General features: G+C 39.5%; 1 protein-coding gene across 1 annotated transcript in view; it reads left to right on the top strand.

Annotated features, from left to right (window-relative positions):
* GMCL1 (germ cell-less 1, spermatogenesis associated) overlaps positions 1–24,695 on the top strand; it is a gene marked incomplete at its 5' end in the record, with an annotated part of 53,230 nt that overhangs the window by 378 nt on the left and 28,157 nt on the right. The window contains 8 exon segments of the mRNA XM_014588907.1: positions 4,758–4,881; positions 8,290–8,386; positions 9,529–9,626; positions 13,676–13,788; positions 14,706–14,771; positions 17,252–17,336; positions 19,218–19,308; positions 23,013–23,150. Coding sequence (XP_014444393.1) covers positions 4,758–4,881; positions 8,290–8,386; positions 9,529–9,626; positions 13,676–13,788; positions 14,706–14,771; positions 17,252–17,336; positions 19,218–19,308; positions 23,013–23,150 — 812 coding nt within the window.

The following is a 24,695-nucleotide window of genomic DNA, read 5'->3' as shown; positions in this document are numbered from 1 at the left end:
GCACACCTTTGCCCTCCTGAGTGGGTAGTCCCAGGCTGAGTTGTTTTGCATCCGGTTGCCTTAAATAGAGACGTAAATCTTGTCTCGGGCACCCCCATTGTTTCGCACTCACTGGAGGGGAAATAATCGCACGCAGGAGTTCTCCTTAACTGCAGAAGTGAAGTCTGCCCACCGTGAGCATTTGTTCACTACTGTTCCCCAGAACGCTTCAAAGCCAGTCGTTGACGTCGTTGACCGTGGGCATGTGCAAGGCTACACTGAAGCTTAACAACTTCTTTTTTTTTTCCCCTTTTCTGAGAGAGTTGAGAAATAGAAATATGTGTAAACGAGAATGTAGTTTATAAGTAGGATATATTTTCACATAAACAATCTGGTTCCTCTGGCTTTTGTGTTTTTAAGGTCATTGATGGTGTCATGTAGAGGTAATTTTTAAAATGAAACTTAGAAAAAAAAACTTGTTCCAAAATTTTTAAAATTGTTTTTATTCATGATAGAGTTTGTGTGTGTGTGAGGGAGATGCACCCTCTCAGGGTCTGGTCACACCCCGATCCCCCTCCTTCAGCCCATGGCTCCTGGGCAACTTGCCTTAGTACCTGCTGAGTTTCAGGCCAACCTGCTGGGGATTCCAACTTTGCCATATGGAATCCAGCAGTGCCCCGGAGCACCCCTCATTCAAAACTGTTTTGGTACACAAGTGTTACATATTTATTGTAAAAAAGACAGTATCATTATAGGAACTGTCAGTTGGAGTTAACCTTTCATACACTTTCAAGTGTGGAAGTTTATATTTTCAAAAACGGACCCTTCCTATTTAGTAACCTTTTTGAAAAGTTATCATATAATCAAGCTTAAATTCTGAGCTCTTTCTGTATTCTCAGTAGCCATATTTTCCTCTTACGTAGCAGGGAGAGACTAAGTGCTGCTTTATAGAGAATGATCACAATGCCCTGTGCCAGGCACATAATGAACATGTCTCTCTGCCCTATTGGCCCCCTCTCACTGCAGAGTCCAGGCCGCTTTATCCCTAGCAATATTACTGCTGCCACTTTCTTTTCTTTTTTTCATCTTTTTAAAATTAACTCTTATTTGTGGGGAAACAATATGATTTTACAGTACAAGAATACAACGTGTTATGTCTCATTCAAGATAGTGAACATTCGCAGCACCTCAGTTATTTGTCATTACTCGTGTTGGGAGAAGTCTCCCTTTTAATTACTCTGAGAGACATACCAAGTCGTTGCCATCTATGTTCTCCCCAGTGTATCTTATAACACTAGAAATTGTTCCTCCCATCAATCATTTTATCTCCATTAATCCCCCTCGCCCCCACCGTTCTTTGCAGCCTCTCGCCATCATCCTTCATGATTTTGTTTTTCAATTTCCACACGAAGAACATGTACCGCTTTCTTTTGATCAGTATTTAAATGATATGTCTTTTTTTCATTCTTTCACTTTTAACCTATGTCTTTTTTTCTTTCTTTCTTTCTTTTTTTTTTTTTTAGATTTTTTTGCCATAGTGTGTGCTCGCCAAAGAGAGAGAGAGTGAGAAATAACCCCTCCACACACCTCCTGGAATGACTGCACCACAACCCCTTCTCCTCTCGGGATTTTGGGCATGCACACATACATGCCCAGTGTGGGTACATGTGGGCGTGCATGCCCAGTGTGAGTTTTAGCACGGGGTCCAGGACTCAAACAGCCATGTGGGAGTCCAGGACCTTAACCACCACGCCACCTGCTGGCTCCCCGTCTGTGACTTATTATCATAGTGGGAGTTGGGGAGCCAGACAGTGGTGCATTGGTAAAACTGGAAACTCTTTGAGGCTGAGCCACATGTAAGGAAGGGTTCCAAGTTCACTTCTGGATACTTCCTGAGTATACAGGCACATGTGTGCCCATGAACCAACGTTGTCTGGGGGTGAATTATGCTATCAAGATTGTTCATGTGTGTGGGGGGGCATTGCTATTGCTCTCTCTCTTGCTCATGAAAGAAATAACTTTTTAAAAAGAGGACTTATTATGTGTGTATCAGTGGAAGACACCTGGCTTATTCGGCCCAGCATGGTAAAGAAAGACCATAAGAAAGTATTAAGACCTGGAATTTTGTTTGTCAGCACTGATACACTACTGAGGTTGCCTGGTGTGCTTTCGCACCTCAACAAACTACCATGAAAACCTTAGCTTCTAGGTCTACCTTCCACCTTATATCTTTCATCAATTGCATTTTTTATTTTTACATTTGCTAGGTCGTTCAAACTCATGCTGTTGTGGAACCATATTTTGAGTGTTTTGTCCATAGAATGTCTCTAAAAATTGAAATCCAGGAAATAGTATTTGTTGTTACAGCTATAGCTAAATACTGTTCACTGCAAAGTCAAGTCGTGTGCTCGGATTATCAAATATTTTGTGGGTCCATGTCATACTCCGTCTGTTCAAAGGGAAATTTCTAAGTCCACAGTTAAATGAAATCTTACATTCCATCCAGGGTGTAAAGTTGGACACTGTTTTTGTTTGTATCTTATTTACACAGTGCCTTCCCTTTAGTGTGTTTTTATTGTCCCAGAGGATCCCCACACCCCCATTGACTAAAAAAATAATATTCCTTCATCTTTAGCTTTTTCTGTCTTTAGATCTTCCTTCCAGCCTCTTTGCCCTCCTGTTCCCATCTGGATCTGTTGCTCTTGCACTGGGACTCACTTATACCCCGTCTCTTGGATTGGATTCACTGTTTAGCTCTGTCTTTTTTTATCTTTTTCCCCCTCATTTTCATTTTAGGGAACTAACACCTTAAGTATGTTCCCAAGAATAGGTGCAAAACAGGGTAATTTGTGCATATATCAGTTTGGTCTCTCTCAGGAACCAGCAGATGGAGTAATGGTTATGTTGTTGGACTCCCACGTAGTAGACTGTGGTTTGAGTCCCAGACACAGCGGCTTAAACTTCATGCTGGGCGCATGCGCATACATGCTTACGGTCCTGAGAGGAGAATGGAGGAGAGGGCATTGCAGCGTGGCCATCCTTCACCTAGGGGGTGATTTCTCGCTTTCTGTTTCTCTGTCTCTTTTTTTCTCTCTGGTGAGTGCACACACCCTATAGCAAAAATCTCTCCAAAAAAATTTTTTTTTGGTCTCTTTCATTTTACTCATCCTTTGCACAGTGTTGATGAAAACTTTGATTCTGGTCAAATTCTCTTTTCCTTTAGCTGTTTTTTTTCTCTTTGGAACATTAAATTTTTTTCTTTATTTATGGTGGAGTGTGTGCACACATAAGAACAAGGTGGGGTGGGTGGAGAGCACCCGCCACGGGGTCTGGTCTCACCGTGATTTTCCTCAGTCCTTTTAGCCTGTTAGATCCAGGGAGTGTGTGGGGCACGCTGGGGATTTGAACCACAGTCACCAGGTGTGATCAGGCTTCTTTTGAGCAGCACATCTCCACCAAGCCACACCCTCCCTAAAATTTTAGGGATTTTTTTCCATTGATATTTTTGGAATTTAACTAGAATGTGCTTAAGTGTGGATCTCTTAATGGCCTTGGTACTTGGCAGATTTTATAATCTGAAGAAGCATCTATTTCTTTAGTTTTTCTTTCCATTGATTTCTTGCATAATTTCCTTTCTCTTTTGTTATCTTTGTTTTCTTTCTCTGGCACCCCTCTTAGATACATTTTGGATTTCTTGGATTACACCATGGTAAATGCATAGTTCCTATAGCAAAAACTAAATAAAATAAAATAAAAAGAATAGTTTGGTACCAAAATAAGATTAAATGTAAATTACTTAAGAATTACTTTGATAGGTGAAATTCTTACTCTTTTCCATTTTCACATGGCAGATTATTGTAGTTATTTTGAGGTCTTCCATAGTGCTGATTACAGAATAAGGATATAAGCAAATCCTACCGTGCTGATTTATCTTAATTTTTTGGCTAGTTAAATCAGTTCAAAAATTAAAAAATTGCTGAAAGATATATCATAGGGAACCAGCAGTTAGCGTAATGGCTTTGTTGCTGGACTCCCACGTAGTTGACTGTGGTTCGCGTCCCGGACCCGGTGGCTTAAAAAACTCACGCTGGGCGTGTGTGCGTGCGTGCCCAAGATCCCAAAAGGAGAATGGAGGAGAAGGGATTGTGGCATGACCATCCCCCCTGGGGGGTGATTTCTCGCTTTCTGTCTCTATGTCTCTGTCTGTCTGGCAAGTGCACGCGCCCTATAGCAATCTCTCCAAAAAAAAAAGATGCAAAATAAAAAGTCTCCCTCCCATGCTGCCCCCATCTGCCCACTGTCAGCTCTCCCACGACTAGAGTATCCCAGAGAGAAGAGCTGTTGTTAGTTTCTTATATATGTCTAGCCATGAGCAAAGCAACTTTGAATATATAATATTCTTTTATTTATTTATTTTAGTTTTGCTATTGGGTACACTGGAGAGACAGACCAGGGAGGGGGGAGTGAGAAATCACCCCCCCTGGGGGGATGGCCACCCCGCAGTCCCGACTTCATTTTCCTCTTGGGATTTTGAGCAAGCTTGCAACGTGCCCGGCATATTTTTCAAGCCCTGGTTCTGGACTTAGCCACACAGTCAGCCATGTGGGACCCAGCCCCTTAACCTCCATGCCACCTGTTGGCCCTCCTTTTATCCTTTTACACAATGGATAAGATGTCTCTATTTGATAAAAAGGGGGGAAAGGAGGATTTTGAAAATACGCAAAATCAGTAAAACATTTTTATATATATGTATGTAATTTTTACATTTCTTTTAACAGGAAAAAATTAAAGAGTACATCCAAATACATTTATCAAACATTATTTTTGAATGGTGAAAATAGTGATATTAAGATTTGTGCTCTGGGAGAAGAATGGAGCTTACACAAAATATATTTATGTCAAGTAAGTGTTTTATTTTCCTTGGAGTTACTCGGGTAGTCACTTTAAAAACTCACTCTTAAAGTCATGTTCTTGCTCATTGCATTTCACATCAGTATTTTGCATGGACAAGTCCTCTCCTCTGATAGAGAACCTGTTTTGTTAGAAAAATGGCGAACATTGTTAATGAACTTAGTTTGGCCTAGAAAACAGATTTTCAGATTTCGTACACTATAGACCATCTCAAGTTAGTGCCAGAAACTTTACCTCTCAGGAAACTAGACTAATTATAGTGTAAGCTACTAATATATGCTAAAATATAGCTGCCACCACCCCCCATCCCCCCCAACAGAAACAGTGCGATTTTGTTTACTGCCGTGTTCACAGTGCTTTACGAACTAAGTGCTCAATAAAATAAAAAAATAAATTAGTTAGTGTTTGATACACACTGCTGTAGCATTACCTCTTCGTCATTACTTCAGTAGGTGCTTATTTTGGTGCCTTCTGTTGTTAAAAGGGGGATACTTAGAGGGAAAATGTTTTTATGGTTAAGCTATTTACAGTCAAGCTAAGATTACTAAACTTGTTTATGATATATGCATTAAAATTGGTTAAATCGATCTGAAATGTAACTTCATCAACTCAGATTGAATGTGAATGGAAGGATCTCAACACTTGGTTTCCTCCTTTCATAGAAAACCCAGTTAAAGATAGGGCCAAAGGAACCAGCAGTTAGCGTAATGGCTATATCGCTGAACTCCCGTGACTCCCATGTAGCCCACCACGGTATAGCCGACCACGGTGGGCGCATATGCGTGCGTGCCCAAGATCCCGAGAGGCGAATGGAGGAGAAGGGATTGCGGCATGGCCATCCCCTCTGGGGGGGTGATTTCTCAATTTCTGTCTCTCTGTCTCTTTCTGTCGAGCGCACACGCCCTATAGCAAAACCTCTCCAAAAAGAAAAGATAGGGCTATAAAAAGGATATAGACTGTTATTTTCCTGGAATACCTATTCAGTTTCTATCTGTCAGTACTATGGTCTGCCATCCCATTTTAAAAATTTGGAACTTTCAAAATAGAATAAAATATTGCTCTAATAACTTGATTATTTTTTCATCAAATGTATTAGGGATTGTTCTAGTCACTGGAAATGGAACAACAATTTTTTTTATCCTTTGGAGCTTTTGTTTTTCCTTCTCTACTGTTTAAGAACAATTACTCTTAAGACATTTGGTATATAATTTTGCAGTAAAAACATTTTTATGTATTTTTTTATTGGACATGTGCATTTGCCAGAGAGAGAAGCACAGAGAGCATCCCTCGGGGAGGTGACCATGTCACAGTCCCTCCCTCTCCATTTTTCTCTTGGGATTTTGGGCACGCGTGCACAAGTGCCCAGCATGTTTTTCAGTCACAGGGTCCAGGACCAGACCCCAGCTGCCTTAACCACCACGTCACCTGGCTGGCCCTCAGTAAAAACATTTGAAGGCCAGCTAGGTGGCATGGAGGTTAAGGTGACTGTATCCCATATGCCTAACTGTGCAGTTTGAGTCCTGGACCTGGCGGCTTGCGAAACATGCTGGTGTATATGTGTATGTGCTCAGAATCCCAAGAGGAGAGTGGAGGTGAAGGGACCGTGGCATGGTCATCCCCTAGGGAATGATCTCTCACTTTCCCTCTTTCTCTCCCTTCTCTCTGTCTCTCTAGCGAGTGTATGTCCCTATAGCAAGCCAAAAACAAACAAAAATGGAATTTTTTTTCTCAGTATTTATAACATTTATTTGTTTGTTTATTTGTAAATTTTAAACAAATTTACTTTGGCTTAGAAGTATATAGCCCTGGGACCAGCAGTTAGTGTAATGGCTATGTCGCTGGACTCCCATGTAGTCAACCGAGGTTCGAGTCCCAGACCTGGTGGCTTAAACTCATGCCGGGCGCATGTGCATGCCCAAGATCCCCAGAGAATAGAGGAGAAGAGATTGCCGTGTGACTATCCCCCCTGGAGGGTGATTTCTCACTTTCTGTCTCTGTGTCTCTATGTCTTTCTGGCGAGTGCATGCGCCCTATAGCAAAAACCTCTCCAAAAAAAAAAAAAAAAGAAAGAAGTATATAGCCCAGAGAATATATTAGAATATTGGTCTTAACTCAAGGGTGCAATCTATGATCTTTCTTTTTGATCTCAAAGTAATTTTAAGACTTTGAGGGAGAGAATACTCTCTGTTAAAACTCTACCTCTCATGGAAACTAGATTGATGATCATTCTATGTGCCAAAATACAGCCTGATTCTTTCCCAGGAGACAGAAGGTTATTTTATTTACTGCTGTAATCACAGTACCTTACATATTAAATACTTAGTATATATATTTTAAAAGATTTATTTAATTTTTATTTATTGATTTTTTTTTTTTTTAATTTTTAATTTGACTAGAGAGAGACACAGAGAGAGAGGGTGAGAAAGCAAGCCACCAGGTCCAGGACTTGAACCATGGTCGGCCATGTGGGAGTGTCCAGAGTCTTAACCACCATGCCACCTTACCTGCTGGTGCCCAAGTACTTAATATTTTAAAAGTAAATTGGTTAATATTTGATACTCTCCAAAGTAATTCTAATTATAAGGGTTACTATGTGCTACTAAAGACTGTATCCATCCTAATACTTTTCTAACAATTCAGGTCCATTCTGAGATGTTCTAAAAGAGAAAACTAAACTTTGTATTTTCCCTAGCTTTGTGGGGAGTGGGTCATCCTATTAGTTCTAACTTGGGACTGGTCTAGACCCTTGATAGCCAGTGAGGTATGGTAAGGATTTAAGAGTAAGGACTTTTAGTTTTCTCTCCACCTCAGTATATTATGTGTTCATTTTGTATCTTATTACATGTTTGTGAGAGATACTTAGATACATAGTTTGTGAGAGATACTTAGATACATAGTTTATAAATAAGTAAAGAAGCTAACAGTGTTCAAATGGTAATATAATTCAGTTCAGATAGTAATATAAGAATTTGACTTGGGGGGACCAGCAAGTGGCATGGTAGTTAAGGCACTGGACACTCCAACATGGTCAATGACGGGTCGAGTCCCGGACCTGGTGGCTTGCTTTCTCACTTTCCCTTTCTCTCTCTCTCTGGTCAAATTAAAATGAATGAATAAAAAATTATTATTTTTAAAAAATAAAAAAAGAATTTGACTTAGTTTTTGCTAAAATAATACTAAGCTGAAAGTACATTGACGTATCTAAACATTGTCTTTGTCTTAATTTCTTTTCCCGTATGAGTATAAACGTACTTGGCATTTTTTCTCTTGAATTATTTTAGTGATTACTTTTGATAGAATAGTTTATTAGAGCTAGAAATAGGAAGGTAATTTATAAGAAACAAAAAGTACTGGATAATAATTGACTTTTTTTTTTTCTTCTTCTTTTTTTTTTTTAAGTCTGGCTACTTTTCTAGTATGTTCAGTGGTTCTTGGAAAGAATCCAGCATGAATATTATCGAACTGGAGATTCCTGACCAGAATATTGATATAGAAGGTAACCACCACCATAATTACCAGATACAAAAATCATAAAAACATAACCATTTTATTCCTGTGGTATAAATAAATATTTTATTTTGGTCTTGTAGGCTAGGAAAAACATTTAGTGCCTCAAGGTGATCATTTTATATAGATGTATACTTTAGTTATGTTCTTCCTCTCCCTGATCAGTTTAGTCATGTGGGTCTAATCTGTTTACTTTGTAAATATGTCTGCCTATGAAATGGTGGATATAGAGTGAAGAAAGGAAAAGTATGACCATTTGTTTTATGGTTTTTGTTTTTAGTGGTTTTTTTTTTTTTTTTTTTTCCCTTTTGTTTTTATTTCTCAAAAAAATTAGCATTTTTTTTAATTCTATACAAAATCTGGTAAGTAATATTTATTGCCCCCCCCCCCCACTTATGAAGAACTTTTGAGGGAACCTGTAATCACCATTGTCTTAGAGCTAAAACAATCTTTAGCTGAGGGAGCTAAGGCCTGGAGGACTTAGGGACCTATTCTGGATCTGTTTTCTGAGTGGATATCAGACTGTCTAGCCTGACTCCTATTCCAGTGCTGCTCCTGCCCCCCTCATTGACAGCCAGGTGGAAATGCCCAGTGCTCATCACCTAGGAAAAAGACAAGTCAGGAATATTTCCAGAGCAAGCCATGTGACACATTCCCGACTGCAGCAGTGGAGAGAAGGACGGACAGGTTTAGGTTTTAATGTGGCAGCCGGGCGTGAGTGTGGCATGGGCAGGACCAGGAGCTATAGGCACTGCCCCGTGGAGCAGCACTAAAAGCAGCAGGGTATGAGTATCATCGAGGCGGCATACTTAGGCTTCACCATCAGTCTCTTTGGGAGTCATAAAATTTCTTCAAGGGTGTCTTAATTCTGACCACTAATATCAAGATTAGATAAAGAACCATATAGCCAAATTTGCTAGGCTAAACACATTTTTATAACATTGTTAATTAAAATAATAAATCAGTAGCCATCGCTGTTCTTTAAATAGTGGTACTTCTTTTATCTTTTTTAGGTACGTATCAGATTTAGACAAATGTCTGTGTGTGAAGGAAGTCATTATGGTTACATTTTTAACACTCTTAGAAATGTACTTATTGTTATTACATTCTCCGCGTGTGCTTTTGTTCCAGCACTGCAGGTTGCATTTGGGTCACTATATCGAGATGACGTCTTAATAAAGCCCAGTCGAGTTGTTGCAATCTTGGCAGCTGCTTGTATGCTGCAGTTGGTGAGTATCATGTTAGTCAAACAAAAGATATGGTGGTGTTTTTGTTTCAGTGTATCCATTCTAAAATCAGAAATAAAGTTTTTTATAAGTTTTGAAATAAAAGTGAAATGGCACTTGTTATAAATTTTGTAAAATGCTTAACCTGAAGCAGTTTATTACAACTGAGTGGGTCATGGTATCTGTGCATGAATGTAAGGTGTTTCCGTGTAGGATCTTAGTATGATTAGAATTTGGGGAAAAGGTACTTTTCTGAGTTCATTTATAGATTTTTTTTTTTTTTTTTTAAGAGAGAAATTTTTTTGCTATAGGATACATGTGCTCGCCGGAGAGATGGAGAGAGACAAAGAAAGAAATTTATCCCCAGGGTAATGGCCACACTGTAATCCCTTCTCCTCCTTTTTCCTTTCAGGATTTTGGGCACGCGCGCGTGTGCACACACACACACACACACACACACACACACACCCGGCATGAGTTGTAAGCCACCAGGTTCGGGACTTGGGCCGTGGTCAGCTATGTGGGAGTCCAGTGACGTGACCAGTGCATCATCTGCTGTCCCTTCGTTTGCAGATTTCTGTTAATGACTTATCTTGACGATGAAGCAGATGGCTTATGATTACCAATTAATTGAGTACGTGGGTTCAAAAACCCATTAGTGCCTGCTATTGAAACTTCTTAATTATGAAATAATTATGTGTAAGCCACATATGAATTTTAATTTACTGGAAGAGTGACAGATTTGTTCATTCACCCAGAAGTGTATTGAGCAATGTGTCAAACCTAGGCATAGAAATTCAAAAGTGAATAAAAATGCAGGCCCTACCTTCGAGGAGCTCACCATATGCTGTGTGTGCAGAGTGGGAAAGGCAGGGTCGTTACACAAACTCAGAAGTAAAATATGAGTCACCCGATATTACAGGTGTGGTGTAAATGGCTGTAGCATTTAGCGGATGCGTAAAGGAGGGACCAGTTCAACCTGGTGGTGTCATAGGAGGAAGTTAGGTTTCCAGGTTGACTTGAGAGTCGAAAGTTTGTTTATCATATAAAGTAAGGAGAGCGGGGAAGGAAGAGCATTTCACACAGAGGGAACAGAGTAAACTAAGACTTAGACGTGATACACAAAGGAAAACTAGAGGATCCAAGGAATATGGCTCTAGAATAAATGTAAGACGAGAGATGGAAGCAGAAATCAGACCACTGCTAAGAAGTATAGTTTTTTAAAAGAATCACTTATTATAATTATTTTTCTATTTTATTATTTTTTCTTTTTTTTTGGAGAGGTGTTTGCTATAGGGCACGCGTGCTCACCAGAAAGCCAGAGAGAGACAGAGAGATAGAAAGTAAAAAATCACCCCCCAGGGGGGATGGCCACTCCACAATCCCTTCTCCTCCATTCTCCTCTTGGGATCTTGGGCATGCACACACATACGCCTGGTGTGAGTTTAAGCCACCTGGTCCGGGACTCAAATCGCGGTCAGCTACATGGGAGTCCAGCAACATAGCCATTATGCTAACTGCTGGTCCCCCATTATTTTTCTATTTTGACCAGAGAGAGACAGAGAAAAAGAGAGAGCAAGAACCACCAGGTCCAGGACTCAAACCGTAATCAGCCATGTGGGTACACAGCACCTTTAACTACCATGCCACCTGCCGGCCCTAAGAACTAGAGTACACACACACACACACACACACACCCGGCATGAGTTGTAAGCCACCAGGTTCGGGACTTGGGCCGTGGTCAGCTATGTGGGAGTCCAGTGACGTGACCAGTGCATCATCTGCTGTCCCTTCGTTTGCAGATTTCTGTTAATGACTTATCTTGACGATGAAGCAGATGGCTTATGATTACCAATTAATTGAGTACGTGGGTTCAAAAACCCATTAGTGCCTGCTATTGAAACTTCTTAATTATGAAATAATTATGTGTAAGCCACATATGAATTTTAATTTACTGGAAGAGTGACAGATTTGTTCATTCACCCAGAAGTGTATTGAGCAATGTGTCAAACCTAGGCATAGAAATTCAAAAGTGAATAAAAATGCAGGCCCTACCTTCGAGGAGCTCACCATATGCTGTGTGTGCAGAGTGGGAAAGGCAGGGTCGTTACACAAACTCAGAAGTAAAATATGAGTCACCCGATATTACAGGTGTGGTGTAAATGGCTGTAGCATTTAGCGGATGCGTAAAGGAGGGACCAGTTCAACCTGGTGGTGTCATAGGAGGAAGTTAGGTTTCCAGGTTGACTTGAGAGTCGAAAGTTTGTTTATCATATAAAGTAAGGAGAGCGGGGAAGGAAGAGCATTTCACACAGAGGGAACAGAGTAAACTAAGACTTAGACGTGATACACAAAGGAAAACTAGAGGATCCAAGGAATATGGCTCTAGAATAAATGTAAGACGAGAGATGGAAGCAGAAATCAGACCACTGCTAAGAAGTATAGTTTTTTAAAAGAATCACTTATTATAATTATTTTTCTATTTTATTATTTTTTCTTTTTTTTTGGAGAGGTGTTTGCTATAGGGCACGCGTGCTCACCAGAAAGCCAGAGAGAGACAGAGAGATAGAAAGTAAAAAATCACCCCCCAGGGGGGATGGCCACTCCACAATCCCTTCTCCTCCATTCTCCTCTTGGGATCTTGGGCATGCACACACATACGCCTGGTGTGAGTTTAAGCCACCTGGTCCGGGACTCAAATCGCGGTCAGCTACATGGGAGTCCAGCAACATAGCCATTATGCTAACTGCTGGTCCCCCATTATTTTTCTATTTTGACCAGAGAGAGACAGAGAAAAAGAGAGAGCAAGAACCACCAGGTCCAGGACTCAAACCGTAATCAGCCATGTGGGTACGCAGCACCTTTAACTACCATGCCACCTGCCGGCCCTAAGAACTATAGTTTTTGCATGTAATTTCCTTTGGATGATTTTAATCAAGGGAAAGACAAAGTTATAGTTTTGAAAGACTACTTCAGGAACAACGGGAAGAATGAGTTGAAGGCAAGAAGAGTACAGTATTCCAGATAATGCAGAGCTACTGCAGCAGCCCAGGATAGTGTCTAAATTAGGGTAGTAGCAATAGACTTGGCTGGTAAACCTCAACTTGGTGACAGATGAGAAGTTAAGAGGAATGGGGAGGAGTCTAGAATGATTTACGGATAAGCTTCATCTCCTAATGGACCCAATGTGTTTGATTTTAATTCAAAAAGAAAAATTGTTTCCTTTTATGTGGCATTATATACTAATTCATTTGAAGTATTAGCTAAAAGGTTGCGAAATGTCTGTTGAGATCACTTGATGTTTTAAATGTTTTGATCCTTTCCATACTTATTGCCAATAAGTATACTTTATTTTCTAACTTGGGTCCTTTTGGTTTTGTTCTAAGTTGACTTTCTGCATTGTTTTTATGCTTTAATAACTCTCTAACTTAATAATATACTTGCATGATGATGAATATATTTCAGAAATTTGAATGAAGGGCGATAGTATTCTTTCTATATATTAACATTAGCTTATTTGAAACCTTCTAGATAAACATTTTAGATTAAAATTGTAAAGTGTTTAAAGCAATAGTGTATCTGTTTTAGGTTCCTCTCTTAGATATTAATAGATGGTTTGAACTTAAACACTTTCTGCTGAAACTTACTGTTTACTTGCCTAGTCCCTCACATGATAAGCTGACTATATAGAGAGTTCTTCATTTAAAAAGAACAGGCAAAACAGATAAAATGATGCTAAAGAAATTTGTAAAGGTCCCAGAATGAGAAAGAGTAAAAAAGAAAGAGTAGAAATACTCATCTCTGCCTTATTGCTTCCTCCTCCCACCTTCATTTTCTAACTCCAAATACATAAGTGAGTGAGTATTGTTGGACCTTTTTCAATATTTGTATTGGACTTTAAAAAAAAACAAAAAACACTTAGGCTTGCTACACTTAATGAGTTTTCTTTCTTTTCCTTCTTTTTTGCTTTTTTAATAATATGTAAAAGCACATAGCAGAGCTAATTTTTCCCACGTGAAATGGGCCTTTCCAGTGCTTATTTATATTTACAGGATGGTTTAATACAGCAGTGTGGTGAGACGATGAAGGAGACAATTAATGTGAAAACCGTATGTGGCTATTACACGTCCGCAGGGACCTATGGCTTAGACTCTGTAAAGAAAAAGTGAGTTACCTTTCTTGTTTTTCTCTCCCATTCCACTTAGGGAACTTGGTTGCTTTGGTTTCTTAAGAGAATGCATATCTATAAGAAAGAATTAAGAAAAAAAAGGGATGAGGGACAACCTTTCACTTTCAGAGTAATTAGTAAATTCCTCAAAAGTGTTGTCTGTATACGTGACCATGGGTAGGTTATGCATGCTTATAAAAACTATGGTGGGAACCAGCAGTTAGCGTAATGGCTATGTCGCTGGACTCCCACGTAGTCGACCGCGGTTCGTGTCCCAGACCCGGTGGCTTAAAACTCACGCCGGGCGCGTGTGCGTGCGTGCCCAAGATCCCGGGAGGAGAATGGAGGAGAAGGGATTGCGGCGTGACCATCCCCCCTGGGGGGTGATTTCTCGCTTTCTGTCTCTATGTCTCTCTCTGTCTGTCTGGCGAGCGCACGCGCCCTATAGTGAAAAAACCCTCTCAAAAAAACTATGGTCACTCTTTATATTGAGTTGTCGGAAAAGTCATGATGCATTTGTTTGCAAAGAAAAATATGTCATGACTTTTCCAGCCACATTTGCTACAAAACTTGCTTACACAATAGGTATAATAGGTATTGTGTCAGTGCAAGCATAGGTGACCTTTTTAACTCTTGAGGATTGTAATACCTATTTTCAGATTTTAAGGTTATAGAAGTATGCAAGTCCCTTCATAAACCATTTAACACACACTTGAGATTAAGTTTTCTTAATTAAATATGCTCTTATTAATATAAAGGGAATAGTCCCATAATAACTACTGACAAAAACAATACTAAATTTCTGATTGTTAAGCAAGGAATCTGAAGCATGTGCTAGCAAAATTAACATTCTGTTTTAATTTTAACTATAAGTCCTACTTATATAGTGTATTAATTACATATTTTCATTTCAGGTGCCTTGAATGGCTTCTAAACAATTTGATGACTCATCAGAATGTTGAACTTTTTAAAGAACTCAGGTATTTGAATTTCAATTACTTTGTAGTTAATCATCCTAAAATGTTTATTATTTGTTAAAGTATGTGAGATATTTATTACTTATGAAAAAGTGAACAAATTATTGAAAGGTATCTTGACTACATTTGTGAAATGAAGTGCTACACAAATTTCTTTGTATAAATGATACAATGTGTTAAGTCATTGGGAAAGTTGTGACTTTTTTTTTTTTTTTGGAGAGGTTTTTGCTATAGTGTGCATGCACTCGCCAGAAAGACAGAGGGAGACAGCGAGAAATCACCGTTTAGAGGGGGTGGCCACACTGCAATCCCTTCTCCATTCTCTTGGGATCTCAGGCACTCACGCACATGTGCCTGATGTGAGTTTAAGCCACTGAGTCCGGACTCGAACCGCGATCTACTACATGGGAGTCCAGCAACATAGCCATTACTCCAGCTGCTGATCCTGATGCATTTTTGCATAGAAAAATGTCATGACTTTCCTGATGACCCAATATATTGTCTATACTGTTTTAACCAATTTTAATGGTAAAATGCATTGCTACTATAAGACTTAAAAAGTTTCAAGTGTTACCTCACTTCTGTAGAGCTCCTAGAGAATCTTACAGAAATCTCATTGAAGAAAGTTATATTTCAAAAATCACCTTTACCATTGTGAAATTAAGTTTGAAGAAATTGTTTTGAGACCAGCAGTTAGCATAATGGCTATGTAGCTGGACTCCCATGTGGTCAACTGTGGTTCGGGTCTCAGACCGAGTAGCTTGAAACTCACGCTGGGCGCGTATGCATGTGTGCCCAAGATTCCGAGAGGAGAATGGAGGAGAAGGGATTGCAGCGTGGCCATCCTCCCTGAGGGGTGATTTCTTGCTTTCTGTCTCTCTGTCTCTGTCTGTCTGGCGAGCGCACACGCCCTATAGCAAAAACCTCTCAAAAAAAAAAAAAGAAATTGTTTTAAACCTTTACTAAGCCTAATGGAATTAAATTTACAACTAGGGTACCCTTTTGAATTAAGTTAATTTATTATTCATTCATTCGTTTATTCTTACAACAAATACTTCCTGAACATCCTTGTGTACAAAGATACTCTGTTGGGGGCTGTGCAGGATGTAGAGATGATGTCATTGTCTCAGCTGTCTGGGAGCTGAGTTAAGTAAAGGGCCTGAGATAGCTAGAGTGACGGGTCTGAGAAATTCAGGCTGGTAGGCTGTACGGTCATTTCCAGGCTTGCATTTCCTTGACACCGGTGCCTCTGAGACAAGAATACAAATGTCCCCAGGGAATATGTGGCATTGTTATAGAAATGTACAAACCCAAAGACTTAGCAGTGCATTGCTTTCTACCAATATTACAGATTCTGGGGGACCAGGGGAAGGGTAGAAGAGAGGTAAACTTTTATGTTTAAATAGATTATGGATTGTAAAGAATTTGAATTTCTTTGACTTCTCAAAATTTATAGAAGCATTTTTTATGGCTAAATCACCTCCTAGATTCTTGGGTTCTCTTTTTTTCCCTCTGCCCTGAAGGGGTACTTTGCGTTTACTACTTGGTGATGTCGAGGCGTGACCATATCTCTGTAGCGTGTTCAATTTGGAAATCATTAGAAATACTTTAATTTCTTTCTCTCTTATAATTTCTCATTGAACTTTTTCAAAAGGATGCAGAACTATAATGGTTATCTTAAAAACCTACTTAAAGAGTTAAAGAATGGAAGAAAAAAGGAAAACCAAAACAAACATAACGTGGTATTATTTCTACTCCACATTTAAACTAACATATATTTTCTGATTTTATTCTTTTTAATATTAAAAAAAATTATATGACTTAGCATTTCTCTTAAGCCTAGGTTAAGGATTACTTTGATGATAAAGCTGTTTGAGTGAATTTTGACAAGTAGCTTTAAAAAAAAACATAGAAGTAGGATAGCAGAAGGCAAAAAAAGGAAGGCTGCCACTTGGTCAGAGCACATGGAAAGTCACGTCGTGGGGCTTTGCGTTAATTTGATTTGAAGCAGATGAAAGCTCTTCCTATTTGGTTCCCCATCACTGTGAAAAAAGACCTGTCATTGCACCCTATCTGAATTAAAAGTGTCCTTGTATCCAGCTAGGTGGTTTTCTAAGATTCTTTATCTTGGGCGGGAAAACTGTTGCTGTTTAATTCCTTATCTTTTGATAAGAAAGTCTTAAATTTTTAGTTCCTGGGCTGGTCTATGCTTGAGTGACTGGCTGAGTGCAGTTTGACTTGGCAGCTTGGGAAACACTCCAGCTGCCTATGTGTGTCCAAAATTCCAAAAAGAGGGAGAAATGGAGGAGAGGGGATTACAGCATGCCCCCTCGGAGATGCTCTCTCACTTTCCCTCTCTCTGTTTTTCTGTTTCCAGCAAATGCAGAGGCCTTCTGGCACTTTTTTTTTTTTTTTAATTTGTGTGGTACCACTGAGGTCTTTCAGCCTGCGTGGAGCTCACTGCCTTTATTTTGTCTTTCCAGTATAAATGTCATGAAACAGCTCATTGGTTCATCTAACTTATTTGTGATGCAAGTGGAAATGGATGTATACACAGCTCTAAAAAAGGTACTGACATCTGACAGTGTTTGCCAGGATATTGCCTCAGCACGAGAAGCTGGAAATAGCTGGTATCCAGTGATAAAGGGATGGTTATAAATGTCAGAAAAGAAAAAGGAAATATGCCAGAACACTAAAAAGTCTTAAACTTAAGTACTTGGTGATATGAGTTATTTCAACTTTGTATATTTCTAATTAGGAATCCTGTTCTGTTTTTTTTCCTCAGATTTGATTTTCATCAACAAATGTGTTATTTACATAATCAGAAGTGTTTTATGTGAAAGGTGTAATCGAGTTTAAATGTTTCATAGGGTTTTTAGGAATGTTTTTCAAGTTGAGCTTTAATTGAATGAATGATTTATGATGGAAATTTTCACAGATTTTTTCTAGAAAATGTTGAGATTCTCCTGATAAAGGCCTGTGTGCCCTTCAGGCATATGTTTCACTTCCTCCTGTTGAAAGGTTTCGGTGTGCATTAATATAATTTTATGTTCACAACTCTGAAGAGATCAGTCGCCTGTTATCCTTGTACTGTAGATGGGGAGACTCAGACGTCTTACAGTTACCACATGGCAGACTTGAGGCAGAGGCAGGTATTCCGAGCACTAGTCCACGCTCCCTTACCACTGCATCATTTCGTCTTTATGCCCTTTTTCCCCCAGCATGGAGTGTTGTCTGCTTTTAACATAGTTGTGAGACCCGGGAGTGTTAGGTTTTATTGTTGGGATTGTTTGTTTCTATGGTAGAGATAAGATTCTCTTACTGATTTTATTAAGGGACCTTTTTATCTGGGCTATCTCATCTTTAAGGCAGTGGTAGCGAGCCCATTTCTACATACCAGCCATGGTAGTGTTCAATCTCTCTTTCCTGTTGTCTTAGCTGCTTTTATGCCAGTGATGAAAGAAATGATACCTCCATGGCACTTATTGTGTGCCAAGCATCATTCTAGGTGTGTCACACAGATTCGTTCTTCTGATGGTCTGAGAGGTAGATAAATGTGTTACCATGCTTATTTTAAAATTGAAGAAAGCAGCCAGCTTGTGGCATAGTGTGGTTAAGGTGGCTGGATCCCACATGGCCAACTGCATGGTTCCAGTCCCGGACCTGGTGGCTTGAAGGGTGCATGTGCATGCATGCCCAAAATCCCAAAAGGAGAATAGAGGAGAAGGGATTGTGGTTTGGCCATCCCCTGGGGGTGGGGGGAGGGGTGCTTTTTTATTCCTCCCCCCCACACTCTCTCTGTGTCTTTTTCAGATGAGTACACATGCCCTCTAGCAAATTATAGGGGGAAAAGGAAAAAAATAAGGTCTTTTTATGTAGTAATCTACATAAAAAATATGTATGTTTATGACCATAAATACTTTTCAGAGATTACCTTACTGCTTAGCACATATACATCCAGTTTTTTTGGGTTTTCTAAATTTTAAAAAATGTATTTATTCATTATTGCCAGAAGGTGCATTCGCTCACCAGAGAAAGAGAGCATGCACACTTGCGCACACAACCCAGTGGGGCATGGTTTTGCTACAACACTTCGCCAGCATTTCGGCAGTCCTGACAGGGCTTTGGGCGCACACACACACTCACGCCCGCCATGTTTTTCAAGCTGACAGGGCCAGGATTCAAGCCAGGGTATCCAGTTCCCTATGTGCAGCCACACTGTGCTGTGGGGCTGGCCCACACATCCAGTTTTATCATTGAACTGTGATTGATGCCACGATGAATTTAAACCTTGTCAACCTGGCATGTAAGTTCTTTTTTTCAGTTACTCAGAAAGTGAAAATTAAATTTTTAAAAGTATTATATACTTTAAGGTAGAAGCAATTTGAAAATGTGAAATCATAAAACAATGAAGTTTTATAATTGTTATTTATTATTGTTTTAACATAGTGGATGTTCCTTCAACTTGTGCCTTCTTGGAATGGATCTTTAAAACAGCTTTTGACAGAAACAGATGTTTGGTTTTCCAAGCGGAAAAAGGGTATGTCTGATTTTTTTTTTTAATGAAATTCATTAAAATCAGTCCCTGACTTGTTCATGGACTTAATTTTAGAGCTGGGAAGGACCTTAACAGTTATCTAAGTCAGACTCATTTACAATGAAAAAAATCAAATCTCAATTTAAAATAAAATAAAGCCTTACCAAGGATTATCTAAATTATTACTTTACACTAGCACCATATTTGGATCATCTGAAACAATTGTTTTCCCATTTTAACACCAACAGATCATAGTGATTACATTTATCTTCTGTTTGACCACACTGAATTTTCCCTAACAAACTATACCCTATCAGACAACAGTTCTTAACACAGGATCCCGTGTTAAGAACCTCCACGTATCGGGAACCAGCAGTTGGCGTAATGGCTATGTTGCTGGATTCCCACGTAGTCGACCGCGGTTCGTGTCCCGGACCCGGTGGCTTAAAACTCACGCCGGGCGCGTGTGCGTGTGTGCCCAAGATCCCGAGAGGAGAATGGAGGAGAAGGGATTGCGGCGTGACCATCCCCCCTGGGGGGTGATTTCTCGCTTTCTGTCTCTATGTCTCTCTCTGTCTGTCTGGCGAGCGCACGCACCCTACAGTGAAAATCTCTCCAAAAAAAAAAAAAAGAACCTCCACGTATCAGTAACCGCCACAAGTGGGTACAGAACTTGATGAATGCATGTATGGCCTGAATTGTTGTGGAAGACTTTTGTACCTTTCCTCAAATTCTCAGTGGAGAATTATATAAAATTGGATAGGATCATTAGCAGCATGAGTCTGGCTCTGTGGCCTAGTGGTTAAGGTACTTGGATTTCTACATGGCTGATGATGAGGTTCGAGTCCTAGCCCCAGTGGTTCAAGAAACATGCTGGACATGTGTGCCTGCATGCCAAAATCCTAAAAGGAGGGAGAAGTGGAGGAGAAAAGATTACAGTGTGGCCACGCCCCATGGTGGGGGGTGCATTTTCCTCTTTGTCTTTATCTCTCTGTCAAGTGCAAAAGCCCACTGCTAATATATATATGTGTGTGTGTGTGTGTGTGTGTGTGTGTGTGTGTGTATATATATATGTATAAAATCTCTAGGAAGCTGTTTATAAGGGTACCTACTAACACCACTCACATTATGAAGGCCTTATCTGGGCAGAGAGTAGCTGCAAAGTTGTTTAATATTTACTTCTCTTAAACAGAGCTAGAATAAAATTTTAAAGGACCTTCAGGTACAAAGGATTAGATACGTCATATTCTCACATTTATGATTTTCTTAGTTTAACTGTCATTGTGGGTGTGTGCATGGTTACCTTTTTAATACTATATTGAACTACTATGAACTAATCTTTAAGTATAGAATATTAATAACTTAAGTTCAATGGTGTACCTCTTTTCTCACGTCGCACTGACTTCCCCTAACCACTGTCTTGAAGTTTGTATTTATTCTTTTGCTTTTTTTAAGTTTCTTTGCCATAGGATGTGGATACACTTGCTGGAGAGAGACAGAGAGAGGGGAAAGTGAGAAGTCACTCCTCAGGGGGATGGCCATGCCAGAGTCCCTTCTTCATTCTCTTCCTGCTGGTCCCAACAATAGAAATTCTTACAGAACATTATCTACACGATTACTTAGGAATTGCTATTGATTTTGGTGGATGCTGTTAGTATGGCCGCATGTTGGCTAACAAGCAACTTTAAAACCTATCTTTTCAAGTCTTTGTATTTTTTTTTTTTTTTGAAGGTTTTTGACACAGGGCTCATGCACTCACCTGGGAAAGACAGTGAGAGGGAAAGTAAGAAATTATCCCCCACCACCACCCTGGATGGGATGGCCAGGCTGCCATCCCTTCTCCGTTCTCTTCCTGGGATTTTGGACATCCATGTTCACATGCCTGGCATGTTTTTCAAGTTGTCAGGTCCGGGACTCCAGGGACTTAACCACTACACCACACTGGTGGTCCCCTGAGTCCATGAATTCTTTTTTTTTTTTTAATTTATTTATTTACATTCATTCACTGTACATCATTACAGCATACAAAATGAGATTTTCCTTCCAGAATACACTGTATATTGGCTCAACCAAGCACATCAGCATACATGTTATTGCCAACAAATAATTTTCCATTTCCTATTTCCTGTATATTTTGCTTTTTTCCCCATCCTTGATTCCCTATCTCTCACCCTCTGCCATCTCCTATCCTCCTCCCACACTGTCTATGGTATCTATGGTTACTTTCTATGCCTTCCCCCCACCACCACATTTTATTGATTCACTAAAGATCTTAATTCATCTAAATATTTTGAATAGCAAGCACAGCTAATATATACATATCCATGAACACAAGTCTGACTTTAGGCATAAACCTCAGTGAGTAAAATGAACATACTATAACATAGCACCTCGCTGGGACTATATAGCTTATTGCAGTCATCAAATAGATATTTTTAGTGCATTTTTTTTTAAATTTCAAGAAAAACAGTTTTAGGTTTTTGCCTAAAACTTTTTTTAAACTTAATTAATTTACATTAGTGAATTTTAGGCCTTTCCTTCCCCTCATGAAAGCACAGTGGGATGCAGCTAAGTAATTTTTAGAAATAACCTTGAATTCTCCCTAAAGGAAAAATTATTCATATATGCATAAGCTGAAATTATTTTAATAACTTATTAATACTACCCAAATATTGCAAATCTGTGGCTACAATATGATATTTTGTATCTCTTATGTAAGTTTTATCTTTTTTTTTAAAATTTGCCACAGGGTATAGGCACTAGCCAGAGAGAGATAGAGAGGAAGAGAGAAGAGGAAGAAGGCACCCCTCCATGGAGTGTGGTCACACCACAATGCCTTCTCTTCCACTTCTTCATCCTATTGAGATTTTAGACACACATGCACATGTTCCTGGAAATTTTTTTTTCTCCCCATGGGAGCAAGAATTTGAACTGTGTGGTTGGCCATGTGTGATCTGGCTCCCTTAACCCCTGGGCCATGGGGCTGATCCTGTTTTAATTTTTTTAAAGGTCTATTTATTTGTTTCTTCCATGAGAGAGACAGACAGGCAAATACCCCCACAGAGTCCTCATGCTGGAGTCCGTCCCCAGTCTTAGCTGGCCCTGATCATATGCATTGTGCATGTGCTCAGGGAAGTCCTGGGACATGAACCCTGGACTTTTTGTTTTCGCATGTGGGTCCAGCCTCATTGCCACTGCTACACACTTGGCCCTTATTTCATATTATAGTAGAGAATTAATGTATTAGCTGGTGTTTATCATATATGACTAAAGCCTAAGTTAGAATTCTAAAAATGTTCCATGTCCTGTGTATCTTGGGAAGATCCTTGAGTGAGGCTTTTTAGCTCTAGAACTTCACGAGTCAATCCCTATGAGAGGGAGTTCTGGAAAGGCAGTGCAACCCCAAGTACCTGTTTAAGCCTTCCTTTCCCTTCCTTTGCTACACTGTAAGTCCAGCCCGGAAGGTGTAGAGCTGAATTCCCAGCCCAAGGGCCTAGTTAGGACAAAGTTCATTTCCTGGATTTTCTTTCTGAGTTTTTACTTACAGTCCTGAGGTTTATAAAATTCTCAAAAACTTTGAAACTTTATGATTTCTATTCTAATAAACTTTGTGTGTGTGTATATGTGTGTACCTATCCACAAAAAAGTTTAGAAATAAGATAATAGATTTGAAAAAGATGGCTATTTAATTGGAACTCTTTTTACAGATTTTGAAGGTGTAACCTTCCTTGAAACAGAGCAAGGAAAACCATTTGTGTCAGTGTTCAAACATTTAAGGTTACAATACATTATTAGTGATCTGGCTTCTGCAAGAATTATTGAGCAAGATTGTCTGGTACCTTCAGGTAAGAACACATTATTAACTTATTAAATTAATTTTTTTTTATTATTGGCACATACTATCATAGAAAAGAATAATAAAGAAGTTAGAAATCCTTACTCAGAAAAAAGTATACATTTATATGCCAAAGTGGGATCATACTGTGTAGGTAATTTTCTGTGCTCACGTTGTATGCTAATGGGTATTTTCCTGTATTAAGTTTTGTTAAATATTCTCCAGAACATTTTTTTTTCTTTTTTAACAGAGAGTTTTGCTTTAGCATATATGCACTTGCCAGAAAGAGAGAAACAGAGAGACAGCAAGAAATCACCCCTCGGGGGAGCTTGGCCACACTGCAGTCCCTTCTCCATTCTCCTCTCGGGATCTTGGGCATGCACACACATGCTTCCAGCATGAGTTTTAAGCCACCGGGTCCAGGACTTGAACTGCGGTCAACTATGTGGGAGTCCAGTGACATAACCATTACACCATCTGCTGGTTTCAAGAACATTTAAATGGCTATATAGTGTCCTGGAATATGATTGTTTTTTAATTTGACTAACTAGTACAATATTTTTCTCTCACATTTTTAAAAATGACTTACTGTTTTTAAAAGTTTTAACTGCTTTCTCCATTAGTACTCCTTAAATTTGCTTATTTTTTTGGTGTCGTCTTGTGTTTTTTTTTTTAAAGAGAGATTTTTGCTATAGGACATGTATCATGGCTGGAGAGATAGAGACAGAGAGACAGAAAGCGAGAAATCACCCTCCAAGGGGGATAGTCATGCCGCAGTCCCTTCTCCTCCATTCTCCTCTTTGGGATTTGGACATGCCTAGCGTGAATTTTAAGCCACTGGGTCTGGGATACAAACTGTATGTGACTACATGGGAGTCCAACGACATAACAATTATGCCATCTGCTGGTCCCTCTTATTCTAAAATCTTAAACTACATGTTGAATAAAATGTAATATCTTTGCTAACTATTATTTGGAACAACTACTAGCTTACTTTTTTTTTAAGAATTATTTTATTTTACTTATTATAAAGTTTAACCAGAGAGAGGGAGGGAAAGTGAGAAGGTAAGCCTCCCGGTCCAGGACTTGAACCATGGTCAGCCATGTGGCAGTCCAGTGCCTTAACCACCAAGCCACTTGCCCGCCCCACTAGTTTAATTTTCTAAATTAAAATCTCTAGTCCTTGTGAAAGATTCAGTTTAGTACTCTATACACATAGAAGAAGTAGAAAATAGGATTTCTGTTTGAAGATTTACTTGTAAATTTATAATATTTGTAGTAATCAAAGTAATAGATTTGTCTGAAAAGTTGTCATTATTGGGAACCAGCAGTTAGCATAATGGCTATGTCGCTGGACTCCCACGTAGTCAACCATGGTTCGCGTTTCGGATCCGGTGGCTGAAAACTCACGCCGGGCGTGTGTGCGTGCGTGCCCAAGATCCCGAGAGGAGAATGGAGGAGAAGGGATTGCGGTGTGACCATCCCCCCGGGGGGTGATTTCTCGCTTTCTGTCTCTCTGTCTCTCTCTGTCTGTCTGGCGAGCGCACGCGCCCTA

The sequence above is a fragment of the Tupaia chinensis genome, unplaced genomic scaffold (assembly GCF_000334495.1).
Source record: "Tupaia chinensis unplaced genomic scaffold, TupChi_1.0 Scaffold000316_1, whole genome shotgun sequence".
Taxonomy (NCBI): Eukaryota; Metazoa; Chordata; class Mammalia; order Scandentia; family Tupaiidae; genus Tupaia; species Tupaia belangeri.
Note: the sequence above shows the minus strand (reverse complement) of the source record. Positions and strands in the feature narration are given on the sequence as shown.